The sequence below is a fragment of the Triturus cristatus genome, chromosome 4_2 (assembly GCF_964204655.1).
Source record: "Triturus cristatus chromosome 4_2, aTriCri1.1, whole genome shotgun sequence".
Taxonomy (NCBI): Eukaryota; Metazoa; Chordata; class Amphibia; order Caudata; family Salamandridae; genus Triturus; species Triturus cristatus.
Genome location: NC_140586.1, coordinates 985,824,391 through 985,839,926, shown reverse-complemented (window position 1 = coordinate 985,839,926; position 15,536 = coordinate 985,824,391). Strand labels below are relative to the sequence as shown.

Here is a 15,536-nt window from a genome sequence, read left to right as displayed (position 1 = left end):
CCCCTTCCCCCTGCAGGGTGGTTTCGGAGTCCAGGTGAATATTACTGGAACTCCGGTTGCCTTGTAGAGGGAGTTGGGAATTAGCATCTCTGTTCCTGTGCAAGCACTTCTGATAAACGATCTCGTGATTTCTGACAGAGTGAAGTGCCCAAGTGATATACTTGCACCCGGACAGAGATGGCAGAAGGAATAAACTTACAGACTCTGGGAGTAGTGTTAGAGACCATTCAAAATGAGTTAGTGGCGGTAAGAGAGGAAAACCAAAACTTGAGGCAGGAGGTGATGAACTCGAGAAAAGAGACAGCAGAGTTAGTTCAACGAGTCAAGCAACCCTTCGGTTCAGGGAGGGACGCGTTAGGTCCATCTACTGAAGACCCAAATAGAATAACCACACAAGTAATCCATTCATTGTCCCCAGTTATTCCGTTGGCTCCTCCCGAGCGTTTTAGTGGGGACCCACAAAAGGCACAGCTATTCATCACGCAGTGCTCTTTGCATTTCATGTGTCGCCCTTCCATCTTCCCTGATGCGCAGTCTAGGGTGGCCTTTGTTTTATCGTACTTGAGTGGAGATGCGGCGTCCTGGTCAATGCCTCTGGTTTCCCGGGATGATCCTCTGCTACAAAACTATGAAAACTTCAAACAAGAATTTCTTCGAATTTTCGACAGACGAAGAATATCTCAAGCAGTAGATAATGAATTATTGGACCTGAGACAGGGAAATCGAGATCTAGTAGCTTATCTGGCCCAATTCAATAAGTTAGTCGTGGAAACAGACTGGCCGGAAAGCAAAAGAGCTGCAGTTTTTTATAGAGGTTTAAGAGACGAACTTAAAGATGTTTTGGCACAAATACCAAATAGACCCACAGGAATCTCAGAATTAGTGGACCTGGTCTTGGAAATAGACTTTCGTCAAGGAGAGAGAAGAGGAGAAAAGAGGAAGGACTTCAGGCCAATAGCTCCAAGATTTGACCGGGTTCGGCCGGAAGGAAACAAGGCAGTGGAAGGACAAATGAATTCGGAACCCATGCAAATTGGAACGATAAGAGGTCCCCTAACCAAAGAAGAGAAAGAGAAAAGAAGGGCAGGAAATCTTTGTATGTATTGTGGCTCCAGTGGGCATTTTGTTAGGGGTTGTCCAAGAAAACCGAAGACCCCCTTTAAGCCGAAGGAAAACTCGCAGCACCACCAGTAGAGGGAGTTGGACCGGTGGATGCTAATCAGAAGTCAACTCCAAAAGAACATCAAGTGGCTAACACTCTACAGTCGTCAGCTCCACATCTAATTCTATCCATGGTACTCAAGTTCCGGCAAGAAACGTTGACAGAAGTTTCAGTGATGATAGATTCCGGAGCCACCGGAAACTTTTGTGATATAAAATTTGCTGCCAAGGTGGGGTTACGAGCTATCTTGAAACCCAAGAGTGAACCGGTTCGGGCTGTAGATGGGACGAATCTCTCATCTGGACCAATAGTGAGTCATACTGAACAGGTACAATTGATTTACTGTGATGGACACGAAGAACTCATTCAATTCAATCTAATTGATGCACCACAGTTTCAACTTATCCTGGGCCTTCCATGGCTCACGGAGCATAACCCAACAATAAACTGGAGCACAAGAACCATAGTGATGGATTCAGAATATTGTCAAAAAAATTGTTTTGAAACAAAAGAAGGAACCAGAGAGTGTAATCCAGCTCAGGCCTTGTGCACAGCGGAGATGTCTGTCTGTGCGATAGACTCCCAGAAGATTCCGTCGGAATATGAAGATTTTGCCGATGTTTTTGACGAAATAGAAGCAGAACAATTGCCACCCCACCGGGTTTATAATTGTAAAATAGATCTAGAGCCAGGTTGTAATCTCCCCTGCAGTCGGGTATACGCGTTGACAGAAAAAGAACATCACCACTTGAAGGAATACTTGGATAAATATCTAGCGAATGGATTCATTCGTCCATCCCAGTCACCCGTATCTTCGCCTCTTTTCTTTGTGCCCAAAAAGCAGGAGGGAGATCTCAGAACCTGTATAGACTATCGCGCAATCAATAAGATCACCAAAAAGAACCGATACCCGCTTCCTCTGATTTCTGTTTTATTGGATCAGTTGAAGGGAGCGCAGATCTATACAAAACTAGATCTTAGAGGAGCCTACCATCTTGTGAGGATACGCGAGGGGGATGAATGGAAGACAGCCTTCAGGACTCGATTTGGGCTGTTTGAATATCAAGTTATGCCTTACGGTCTGTGCAACGCCCCGGCTGCCTTCCAGCATTTCATCAACGATGTTCTCAGTGAGTATATTGATCAATGCGCAATAGTGTACATCGACGACATTTTAATCTATTCGTCAGACACGAGTCAACACCAGGAACAAGTAAGGAGAGTGCTACAGAAGCTTAGAGAAAACAAATTATTTGTAAAATTGGAGAAATGTGCATTCGGGGTCTCCCAAGTGGAATTTTTGGGTTTTGTTTTATCTCCGGCTGGAATGAAAATGGACGAGCAGAAGGTGAAGGCCGTAGTAGATTGGAAATCCCCAGAGTGTGTCAAGGAGGTCCAGAGTTTCATCGGGTTCGCGAACTTCTATCGAAGATTTATAAGCGAATTTTCACGAAAAATATTACCCTTGACGCGTCTACTGAGAAAAGGAGTGCGTTTCGAATGGACGGAAGAAACGGAGAGAGCCTTTCAACTCCTAAAAAAAGACTTCACGACCGCACCGATACTCCTACATGCTGACCCTACTGAACCTTTTTACGTGGAAACAGACGCCTCAGATCTGGCAGTTGGAGGGGTATTATCCCAACGGCATAAGGTAACCGGTCAATTACATCCAGTCGCCTACAGATCACGAAAACTAACACCTGCAGAGATAAATGACACCATAACAGAAAAAGAGTTACTGGCAATCAAGGATGCATTTAAAGAGTGGCAACACTATCTCATGGGGGCTCAGCATCAAGTGACAGTCTTCACCGACCACAGAAATTTGAAATTTTTGAAGTCTGCCTGGACACTAACACCAAGACAACTCCGTTGGTCATTGTACTTCGCGGACTATGATTTCGTGATTACCTATAGATCAGGAGCCCAGAATGGGAAAGCGGACGCTCTATCCAGATTGGGAACAAATGACCTGAAGAATCAAATCAAAGATCAAACAATAATTCCGGGTGATAAAATAATTGGAGCTACAATATCTTCTGACTTAAAGGAGCAGATCCTCAAACGAATGAGCCCTGAGGAAATACAGGAATGGGTTGAGGAAGACAAGGAAAGAAACATTCAGCAACAGTTGCCTTACTTTAAGGAAGCTCTCTACTTGCCAACCCCGGAGTTACGGAATCAGGTGATGGCTGAATGTCACGACAATCTTTTGGCAGGGCACAAAGGAGAAACGAAAACAGAAGAGTTGATCAAGAGACATTATTGGTGGCCGCATATGACCAGAGACATTGAGGAGTACGTTAGAACTTGTGAGATCTGCGCACAGGGGAAATCGGAACGGCAGGCCCCCAAAGGGTTGTTGCAACCACTACCCACTCCACCATATCCATGGCATACAGTTACATTAGATCTAATAGTGGATTTACCTTCAAGTTTGGGTTATAATACTATTCTAGTGTTCGTAGATGCATTTTCTAAGATGGCGCACTTTATGGCCCTAAAGGGAATTCCAACAGCCAAACAGTTAGCCCACCACTTCACTACACAAATTGTAAAGATACATGGGGTCCCCAAGGTCATTATTTCTGATAGGGGAACACAATTTGTATCTCATTTTTGGAAGGCCTTTGTGGGTGGATTGGGAATTGAAGCCAAGTATTCGACTAGCTATCATCCAGAGACAGACGGGCAAACTGAGAGAGCGAATCAGGAGTTAGAGCAGTACTTGAGGTTGTTCCTTCTGAAGCAAGAAGGAGAGTGGTCAGAGTTCTTATGGGCGGCAGAATTCGCACATAACAACGCCAAAAACGTCTCGACAGGTTATTCCCCATTTTATTTAAATTATGGGAGACACCCAAATGCAACTATTAGACAAACGGATATTTCCGTTCCAGCAGTAAAAGATCTGGTGACCATCTGGGTAGGGTCCATCAAACTGCTAAACAAAATTTAGAACAGGCAAAACAGAAATACAAACAATATGCAGATAAAAAGAGACGAGAGGGTCCTTCCCTAGAAAAAGGAGATAGAGTCTGGTTAAGCACAAAGAACCTTAGACTAAAAGGAAACAGGAAATTTCAGCCCAGATTCATAGGACCATATCTGATAGAAGAGAAAACCTCACCAGTAAACTACCAGTTAAAATTACCTCCTAAATTGAAAATTCATCCTGTTTTTCATGTTTCCTTGTTAAAAAAGGCATCAGCAGGCTTACGCAGTGAATTGACACCAAAACCCATTCAGTTAGAATCAGGGGTTGAGTACGAGGTGAAAGAAATTCTAGATTCCAAAGTGGTAAAAGGAAAGTTATATTACTTGATAGACTGGAGGGGCTATGGTCCTGAGGAGCGGTCTTGGGAACTAGAATCAGATGTTCATGCTCCTAGATTGGTGAAATCATTTCATCAAAGATTCCCAACCAAACCAGGAATGAGAGGACCTCCTTTGTTGGGGGGTACTGTCAGGCCTCCAGAGAATGAAGAGGCGACAATGGGAGCAACGTTGGGGTCTTTCGGCCGCCCAAGACTGAACAGATGGGCAAAGGAAAATTCATGGACTGAATTAAATAGAAAAAGGAACTCCAAGATGGCGGCCGCGCTGGAAGCATAGCGGCAGTCTAGTCTTTCTCCCCACAGGTGTTCCGAGGTTAGGAGAGGCGCGCGCTCCTAGAGGACGACGCACTTCACTGAGGTAATTCAGAGAGAGAGCAGTTAGAGATTAGAGTTCCTGAGTAGATTAGAGAGAGCAGCTGTAGAGTTAGTTGATAACGTCAGAGTAACTGAATAGTTTCCACGTCAGAATTCTTTTACAATTCCGAGAGAAGCACAGAGGAGATTCTGAAGAATTTCTGAGACAAAAGACGAAGAATTCACTTCAACCTTCGTGAAGACTTCCAATCATCTCCGTTGATCTCGAGCAGATATTTGGAGGTCGTTGGCGCCATCCGGTGACAGAAAAAAGAAGACCGAAGCTAAGTACTTTTGAGAGGCTTGGGAAAATCAAATGTAAAAGAATATGACAGAAGAGAATTCTTAGAAGACGTACCTGTTAGTCCTAGTCTTCTGTAATCCGCCCCGAGGAAGAAACAGACATGTTAATATAGAGACAAGAAATAAACAATATAATAAATATACTCACCATAGTTCTCTAGAACCGTGTAGCTGGAAATAAGGAAAAGCAAGGAACACACTAGCTTAGCGCAAGAATAGTATAGAGCAAAAAATCACTTCAAGAAGAATACACGGAAGAAGAGGACAGCTAGAAATATCCACTCCTGAAGTAAGCCTAAGAATAATACATTTCTAGTTTTAAATATTAATTAGAAAAAGGGAAAAAGGTTATGAGATAGAATTAACAGAAGGATGTTTTGTAGAGAAAAGAGTTGGAAGGAAGAACCAGAATCACAGAAAAGAATGGAAAGAAAAATCACCACACAACAAGACAGACATACAGAAGAGGGGCACAGAGCTTGAAACCCAGGGTAGGTGAAAATACAGAAGAGAGGGAGAGAGTGGTAGAACCAGAAGGGAACAAGAAAGTTATTGTGTTATCTTCTTGTTTAAGGTTCTCATTTACAAGAGCTGACAACAACATTAGGAAGAAGCTGAGAAGGATAGCGGAGAACCGGAGTTTCAGGACCAGTCTCTTCTTTGTTTATTATTTTATCCACTCCCCCCTTCCCCCTGCAGGGTGGTTTGGGAGTCCATGTGAATATTACTGGAACTCCGGTTGCCTTGTAGAGGGAGTTGGGAATTAGCATCTCTGTTCCTGTGCAAGCACTTCTGATAAACGATCTCGTGATTTCTGACAGATGCTTAGATTTTCGGGCGTGGTCCGTCGGGGTGGGTGGGTTTTCAAGGGCAGAGGGCCACCAGGTGTTGTCCCAAGTGGAGGAGTAGTGTCCAAGAATGAGGACCTCAGTCTTCTCCGAGTTGAGCTTTAGGCAGCTGTTGCTTATCCGGGCTGCAACGTCTTTCATTCCTTCCTGGAAGCGGAGTCTGGTGTCTTCGGGGTTCTCCATGAGGGAGAGGATGAGCTGGGTGTCGTCAGCATAGGTTACTATGCTGAGTCCGTGCTGTCTGATGATGGTGGCGAGGGGAGCCATGTAGATGTTGAAGAGCGTGGGGCTGAGCGATGATCCTTGGAGTACTCCGCAGTTGATCTCTGTGGGTTCGGAGAGGAAGGGGTTGGAGTCTGATCCTTTGGGTTTTGCCTACAAGAAAGGAGCGGATCCAGTCGAGGGCGGTTCCCCGGCTGCAAGAGTGCAGTGGGAGACGGTGTCAAAAGCTGCTGGGAGATCTAGCAGGATGAGGGCCGCGGTGTTGCCCTGGTCGAGCAGCCTGCGGATTTCGTCGGTGGCGGCGAGGAGGGGGGTCTCGGTGCTGTGGTTGCTGCAGAATCTGGACTGGGAGAAGTCTAGGATGGTGTTCTTGTTGATAAAGGAGGTCAGCTGGGCGTTGACGAATTTCTCTGTGACTTTGGCTGCGAAGGGAAGGAGAGAGATGGGCCGGTAGTTTAACAGGTCAGTCTGGTGCACCGAGGGTTTCTTGAGGAGGGGCTTGATCTCAGCCCGCTTCCAGCCATTGGGGAACATGCTGAATTTGAAAGTGGCGTTTGATTGTGCGGCGTAGTTCGGGTGCAATGGCGGTGGCGACTCTCTGGAAGATGTGCGGCAAGCAGTGGTCCTTGGGGGCTCCTGAGTGGGTGCTCTTCATGGTCTTTGTAGTGTCTTCGGTGGTGAACGGTGTCCAGGCGGTGATGGTGGGCTAGATCTCGTTGCTGGAGGGGAGGGTGGTTTCTGGAGTCCGTTTACTGAAGTTGTCATAGAGGGCCTTAATTTTCAGTTAAAAGTAAGAGCCAAGCTTGTTCCAGAGGCCCTGAGACATTGTGATGTCCGTGGCTTCGTTGGGGGTTTGGTGAACTGCTGGATAATGTTGAAGAGTTCCTTTGGTTTGCTGGCGTTGGTGAGGATATTGTTCCGCATGAAGGTCCTCTAGGTGGCTCTTATGAATTGGTGGTATTCTGTCATGGCTTGCTTGTCGGTGGTCTGGCCTTCTGTGTTTTTGCTGTTTCTCCAATGTTTCTCGAGACGTCTGCAGGCGCGTCTGGCTTCTTGGAGGTTAGTGGTGAACCAGGCAGCCTTCAGGGGGCGTTGTCTGTTGGTGTGGCGGCGGGGTGCGAGTTTGTCTTCACAGCCGGTGATCCAACGGTGTAGTTCCATGGCTGCTGAGTTGGCGTCTGTCGTGGCGGCAGGGAGGTTGAGGATGTGTGTGGAGTTGAGGTGCTCCTCTGTGATCTTGCTCCAGTTCCTTCGAGCTGGGCACGGGGCGGGCTTGTGTGCGGTGGTGGTGCTGAAAGAGAAGTGTATGCTGTGGTGATCTGTCCAGAGAGGGTGCAAGGTGTGGCTGAAGTGGAAGTTGGTCCCTCCTGCAAAAGATGGGGTCAAGGGTGTGTCCAGCCTTTTGGATGGGGGTGGTGATGAGCTGCTTCAGTCTGAGGTTGTCCAGGAGGGCGGTGGAGTCGGGGTCGCTGCGGTTGTTGAGGTGGAAGTTTAGTTCATGGCGTGGGGTGCCAAAAGGTCGGCAATGGCGGTGGTGAAAGGAGCGCGAGGCCCAGGGGGTCTGTAAGCGAGGGTGCCACGTAGCGTGGTACTGGGGCTGGTCAGGATCTGTAAGTGGAGGTGTTTGGTGTTGGAGAGGGAGTCGCTCGTGCTGGAGGTGGAGAGTCGGAGGGAGCTCTTGTGTGCAAGGGCAAGTCCTCCTCCAGGGCGGTCCTTCCTCTGTATCTTGTAGCGGTTGGGAATGGCGGTGGCGATGTCGGGGCAGAGGTGGCGTTTGTTCAGGTTTCTGTGAAGAAGACAACATCTGGCGAGAGGGTGTCGAGGAGGTCCCAGATCTCTACAGCGTGTCTGTGCAGGGCTCGCACGTTGAGGAGGATGCACTTCAGGGCTTTGGTGGAGCAGGCATCCGGCATGGGTGCGGCGGCCGTGGGTGTGATGTGGATGGTGAAGGAATGACGGCAGTGTCAGCAGGAGAATTGGCTGTGGGTGGTGTTCGGCGACGACAGCTGACAGCTGTTGTTCCTTCCGGGATTGAGTGCGAGGAGGGCACCAGGCTCATAGCAGTGGAATGTGGGAGATTCAGGGTCCCTGGCGCTGGTCGCGGTAGGGGCGCAGACGGGTGCAGATGGGCTTGCCTTTGGCGCACCAGCGGCACACCCGCTGTGCGCAACAGCCATTAAACAGGGGAACGGGGGGAGGGAAGTGCAGCTGGGAGGCGGGAGTGGGAAAAGAGGCAGGGGGGCTGTGGGGGCAGCAGCGGGGAAGAACGGGCGTGAACAGGAGCGGAGGCGGGGAAGATCAGGGGCCAGAAAGCATAGAGGCAGCAGAAGGCTATGAGCAAGAAATAAGGAAACTAGAAACAAAGCAGAATAAGAAATAAGGCAAAAAAGGGGAGTAGAAGCTAATAAAGAACTGTTGACCTCTGCCAGTGTATTCTCTTCATAAGAGTTTTCTTCTTTCTGCCTCTTACTTTAGGGCTCTTATAAATACTAAGGTTTATGTGGCAAAGTGCGCCACCACATATGGTCCTTGTAGCAGTGACTAGGCACCCCATGTTCCCGCAAACCTACCTCATCAATTTTTGAGATCCCACTAACCCTGGCACCCACCTGATGTAGCCACATTCCTCAAGGAATATGAATGTAGTGGGATCCTAGCGCAGGTCTAGTCCCTTCTCGGGTTGGGAGGCACTGGGCCATGAGCACGCTTCAGTCCGGTGTTCGCCAGCAGTCCCTTGACTGTCTACATAGTTGTTTCCTCTATACCATGTGATTCTATCCTCCCCTCAGTCTGTTCATTCTTCGTCCTTCCTCTCTGGATCTGACTTCCACCTCTTTGCTTCCTCCCAGCCTGCCCTGTCATGTTTGTCACCTCCAGGGCCACACTGGGTCTCTTTAAAGAAGAGTGGAAGATAGCCTCTTTTTTCTTATTCCTCTGGTTTCTATAGTATTTGTCTTTTCTTATCCCATTTTAGTTTCCTTTCCCGTTATGCTGCTTTTTTTTCCTTTTTCAGGTGTTGCAGTGTCTGGGTCCAGTCAAAGGAGTGTGACAAGTTCCGGACCAGCAGGTAAGTCCTTATCTTCCACACAATTTGAAATGGTAAATTCCACTGAGTTAACTGGACACAGCCTTAGTCTACGGTAGTGATCCAGGGTAAGAGGTGTAAAATTTGTGAGCTCAAACATAGGTTACCCACCACATCTTAAACTCAATCCTCAGCAACACAATTCACAATAACACAGAGTTTGGCCCGCAGAAACTCTACAATTTAATCACAATCATAAGGTCCTCCATATGAGCTAATAGGGACTCAGATAACTAGAGATGGAAAGCCACTCCTTCATGAGAACCTGTAATAAAGAAGAGCCTAGCTAATAATACTCACACAATATTAATAAAATCATCAATAAGTAAGGAGAAACACATGGAATAGTTATCAAGTTATCTTTATCTAAACTACAAGATTGAAGGGTCAAAGTACAAAAATGCACTAGAATAATTTAATAAGTTATTCTTTTGTATACAGGTAAATCACAGCACATCACAGCTCAGACCAAATACATCGTCAAATAACACCAATTGAGGAAGGAAGAGAGAAAAAGAGAAAACACATTGCAAAATAGAACATGCAATTTGGAATCATAGAAACCAAGAATCGGTTGTAGGTTTATCAGAACCAGGACACGAGATGGACCCAGTAGAACGCTAGAGCACAGCGCGCAATAGTCGGAGTCATAAATTCTTCAGCTGAAAGGTTTGACCTGCTCAACTTCACCAGCCGGTAAAGTGCGGAGGTCTCAGTTCAGGGAAAAATCAGAGTTCAGACCGACAGCATGTCAGGCCCAGGATTTGCAAGGGAAAATAGCAGCGTGCCATCCTTTTCCCACAGGGCAATTATACCTCCAAACATTTTCAGTTCCTGCCAACAAAATAACTTTTACACAGTTTGCATGATTTCCATTGGTCAAAATCCATGGGGCAACCGTTGTGTGATCGTTCTCCAACCCAATTTGTCCGGAACCCATACGCAATACCTTTGTTCAGTGTTCACTGTTCTTTAACCCCTTCCGCGCTCATGACGGTCCCCAGCCGTCATGAGTCACTGTAGGCATGTGCGCACGATGGCCAGGGGCCATTGGAGCCACGCCCATGATTGGAATGTCCAGCACCACGGCGGAATTGGTGCCGCTACCAAGGTGTTAAGAATGTGCAATATCACTTCCCTTCGGAAATAGGAAATACATTTGCAACTCAACGTGTCCACTCCACATGCTCTCTTCTGAGCTTGCAACAAAGTCAGTACAGTTTTATTCTAACAGAAAGGACGTCCATTTTTCAAACTGTAGGACAGAAACTTCAGCGATAATACTCGTAGCTACAGTGCAATCAGGACAACATTTTTAGTCTATTCGAAGGAAATGATGAAAGACAAAATACATTTTAGAGGCCTACATGGAAAACCACTAAATCCCTATTTTGTAAAGAAAAAACATGGTAATATTGAAAACAGTAAAGAAATTGAGATGCATAAAAAATAATATGAAAACACCATTTCATTATACTTCTAAGCATAGCCTAATTACGTTTCATTAACAAACGAGCAAGGACTTCCTCTCGGATTTACATCTCAAAGAAAACATAAGCAGGACTCATTTTACTTGAGCATTTTCATAATCACATCTTGTTTTGAAACTACAGACGGCATTATTTCCTTTCACATTATTTCCATAGCACATTAGTAGGCTTCTCTCTCTGTCAGGAATGACTTAATCTCAAACCAGTTTGTGACCCTTCTGCATGCTTTTACAATGCAGTTTTAAACTCTCACGTGTTTCACGAGGCACACTGTTAGTCATGTTTCTTAAGTATGTATTATGTATTAGTATCACACCCAATGAGTAGGAATTGATCGAGCAAAACACTCTTCATAAAATAATCACGCTCCACCAGTGGCATTTAAAGCAGCGATTACAACAAGGCAGATTCCTTTGTTCAATGAAATGTCCCTTCATGGATCCCTGAAATAAGGAATAGAAGAGTCCTTTAAATGGGCAGGAGAGTACGCAACATCTGACAATTCATTAAAGGAGGTACGAATACCTTAATGTGATGCCAGTCGTCATCACAGAAAGAGTAAATTGTTGGTGTTGGATGCTTCTGAGAATCTGTGTCATGATGCATATGTAACTTGTGTCTCTTTCTACAGTATTCACTACTTTTGTTCTCACGACATTGAGTTTCAGTGGTCCCATGTTCCCTGTCTATGCAGTATCCATGAACTGTTTCACCCCCTTGGAGTGCAACTCATTTATAATTTCTAACTCTATTTTTACAGGTCACTGAAGCAACAAAAAGAAAGAGAAATGTTGCAATGTTGGAAACATTTTTAAAAAGGGTTATTTTGAGGAAAGTAGTAACATTCTAGATCTCTAAAGAAGAAACCAGTTCTAGCACCAGGAATGGTGAGGAATTTGATGCGGAAGAAACTGCTAAATGTGAAAGTGATTTATCGACTTTCTTGCAATCATTATTTGTTGTCAAACCCTTGAAGTACAATGACCAGGAACATTTACCAAGTGTCAGTTATTGGGATTGAATAACCTCTGAAATAATAACTGTGCCGGCAAGTACATTGAAAATCTACTGCAACTACTAATTATAAGAATATTTTCACTTAAAGGAAACATTTCACGATTGGTCGAGCAAAGAACATTGGCAACAATTGATCCTCACACAGAGCACTTGGGAATAATCCGTGTTGCAAATTCTGTCTGATGGTTTATGAGAAATGCCCTGGAGACCTAAGCCTCTCCCAGCAAATCAGTCTCCGTAGACGTGACGTGATGTGACAGAACTGCCAGGAAGACTAATAACCTCAGTTGACACGAGCGAGCTTTTGTCTCCGTCGCCTGTGATTCAGAGAGAAAACATTGTATTTAAAAAATAACTGAAAATGTTCTTCTCAGATGTCATTACAGCAAAGACCCTGGATTAACATCTACAATATAGAAAGATTTCCCCCCAACTCTGTCTCTTGGGTTGATCTTTGTTGTTTCCAAGTGTGCCAGACCTCCAAAGTTAATGGTGTACCTTTTTGGGCCTCACCGGAATAGGAAGCTTAAAAAGGGCCAGTGTTACACTATTGATAATTCGTAAACTACCCGAGCATGTTTTAATCCCTGTTCATTACTTGTATAAAAAATGTACCTCACGTGTAAGTACTAATCCCCAAAAACCCTATCAGTGCTTTTAAAACTCCTAAATTAAATGCTATAAACTGCAGTCAGAATGAGCTTAATTCTACTTGAGAGAATCTTTGTGGGCATAACTTGGAGAAAATGAATCCCTGAGGGGCATCTTAATAAAAATAAGGGGCCCCTCAGTGAAAGTTTATAAGACAAGTTAGATAGGGTGGCTTCAAAGGTAAGAACATTGATCTCCAAATAAAAGCTATAATTAGTTAAATTCAAATGTGAAGAAGAGCTTCGGCAGCGTAGTTTAGATGCTAATGCTGAGTTTTAACATAAACAAGTACAGACTCCGGAATCAGATTCAGTCTTAAGATGGCCTGTATCCAGGAACAAACCCAACTTGGAGATACAAACAACTTGAATAAGAGCAATGAATGTGAGAACAGCTTTAGTTATCAATCCCACCTCACTGGACATGAGAAAAATAGCGCTGGACGAAAATCTGAATGCCAGAAAGGCTTCAGTCGGAAAAGCGATCTCATTCAACATGTGAGAATCCACACTGGGCAGAAACCTTATCAGTGCCCTAAGTGCCAGAAGTGCTTTCGTCAGAAAGACCATCTCATTCAACACGAGAGAACTCACACTGGGCATAAACCGTATCAGTGCTCTGAATGCTTTAAAAGCTTCAGTCGGAAATTCAGTATTACTTTACGTGAAAGGACCCACACGGGGCAAAAACCTTTTCAGTGCTCTGAACGCAGGGGAAGCTTCAGTCAGAAATCTGGTCTCGCTCGTCATGAGAGAACTCACACTGGACTAAAACCGTATCAGTGCTCTGAATGCTGTAAAAGCTTCAGTCAGAAATATGGTCTTACTGTACATGAAAGAACTCACACTGGGCATAAACCGTATCAGTGTTCTGAATGCAGGGAGAGCTTCAGTCAGAAATCTGGCCTCGCTCGTCATGAAAGAGCTCACACTGGAAAAAAACCTTATCAGTGCTCTGGATGCTGGAAAAGCTTCAGTCAGAAATCTACTCTCTCACGACATGCTGTAACTCACACTGGGCAAAAACCTTATCAGTGCTCTCAATGCTCCAAAAGCTTCACTCAGAAATTCAGTATTACTTTACATGAAAGGACCCACACGGGGCAAAAACCTTTTCAGTGCTCTGAATGCAGGGAAAGCTTCAGTCAGAAATCTGGTCTCGCTCGTCATGAGAGAACTCACACTGGACTAAAACCGTATCAGTGCTCTGAATGCTGCAAAAGCTTCAGTCAGAAATGTGATCTCGCTCGCCATGAGAAAACTCACACTGAACTAAAACCGTACCAGTGCTCTAAATGCTGGAAAAGGTTCAGTCTGAAATCTGGTCTCACTCAACATGAGAAAACTCACACTGGACTAAAACTGTACCAGTGCTCTGAATGCTGGAAAACCTTCAGTCTGAAATCTGGTCTCACTCAACACGAGAGAACTCACACTGGACTAAAACCATATAAGTGCTCAGTGTGCCAACAAAGCTTCAGTTGTAAGGCCAGTCTCATTCAACATGAGCGCATACACACTGGGCAAAAACCTTATCAGTGCTCTGAATGCTGGAAAAGCTTCAGTCGGAAATTCAGTATTACTTTACATGAAAGGACCCACACGGAGCAAAAACCTTTTCAGTGCTCTGAATGCAGGGAGAGCTTCAGTCAGAAATCTGGTCTCGCTCGTCATGAAAGAACTCACACTGGACTAAAACCGTATCAGTGCTCTGAATGCTCCAAAAGCTTCAGTCAGAAATGTGATCTCGCTCGCCATGAGAAAACTCACACTGGACTAAAACCGTACCAGTGCTCTGAATGCTGGAAAAGGTTCAGTCAGAAATGTCATCTCGCTCGCTCATGGACGCGCTACCAGCCCTTGCCACGCTTGTTCTTCACCCAAGCCCGCCGTGAGGGGAACGGCCAGCACCAGGTCCTTACCTGCAACGTCCTGTCAGCTCCTGATTTCGCCGTGAGGGGAACGGCCCTGGAAAACTACCATCCCCAGCATCCCCTGCGCCCGACGCCTGCCGCCACTGTCATCAGGCGGCGCCGGGGCGCTATTTGAGGCGGGGAGCCGCCTCGCTGCGCGGGACGCGCTACCAGCCCTTGCCACGCTTGTTCTTCACCCAAGCCCGCCGTGAGGGGAACGGCCAGCACCAGGTCCTTACCTGCAACGTCCTGTCAGCTCCTGATTTCGCCGTGAGGGGAACGGCCCTGGAAAACTACCATCCCCAGCATCCCCTGCGCCCGACGCCTGCCGCCACTGTCATCAGGCGGCGCCGGGGCGCTATTTGAGGCGGGGAGCCGCCTCGCTGCGCGGGACGCGCGCGGGCCGCGCCCGGGCGAAGCCCGGGCCAAGGGCGGGCCCGTCCTTGCCCGTCATCGCCAGGAAGAGACTGGACTGGGCAACCCCCCAAATGACGTACATGTGAGTGTTGCCGTCAGGTGCTTCTGATTGCCTTTATAAACCTGTGTGGCATAGAGTGTGGAAGTCTACAGTTGGGTGAAGCTATATTTCAGTTGATACCTGTATTTGTGCCATTACCATGCCAGTTAAAGACATGAAAGGGAAAACTCCAAAAGTTCCATATTCCGGAGCAATGGACCAATTTATCACCAAAGTAAATTGTGTGATAGACCAGGAAATTACGCTCCTGGAACGTCGTGTATCCCAGGATCTCGCGGCGGCCAGGAGATCTTCGCTGGGTCATATAGCTAATGTTGGTACCCCGGCTCCACTTATCATCAATAGTTCTGCAATGCCCTGTTCTGACACTGATGTCTCGACTTATGATTTATTGCCTAGTGGAACAGTTGCAGTGTCAGCGGGTGAACAGTCTTTGGTCTCTGAATCATTGTTGAGTTCACCCCGCCCGTTACCATCTACACATAGTACAACTACAGGACCTTGCACTAGACAACAGCGAGATAGGAATCTTGGTGCCGTCCCTAAAACTAAGCAAGGTTATACCCCCACTATTGGTGGAAAGACTAAGAAAGGAAGTAAAAAGCCAAAGCCTGCTAACCACTCGAGATGTCCCAGATCATCTAATGCCCATCTTGAGCAGCATATACCCCTAGTT

The 15,536-nt window shown here is 46.2% G+C and overlaps 1 protein-coding gene across 1 annotated transcript in view; it reads left to right on the top strand.

Moving 5' to 3' along the window:
- LOC146839223 (uncharacterized) overlaps positions 1-15,536 on the top strand; it is a 115,856-nt gene that overhangs the window by 94,493 nt on the left and 5,827 nt on the right. Inside the window, exons 3-4 of the mRNA XM_085603234.1 lie at positions 9,241-9,294; positions 11,563-14,280. Of these exons, the coding sequence (XP_085459360.1) occupies positions 12,791-14,280 (1,490 nt within the window). The 5' untranslated portion in view covers positions 9,241-9,294; positions 11,563-12,790. The remainder of the gene's footprint in view (positions 1-9,240; positions 9,295-11,562; positions 14,281-15,536) is intronic.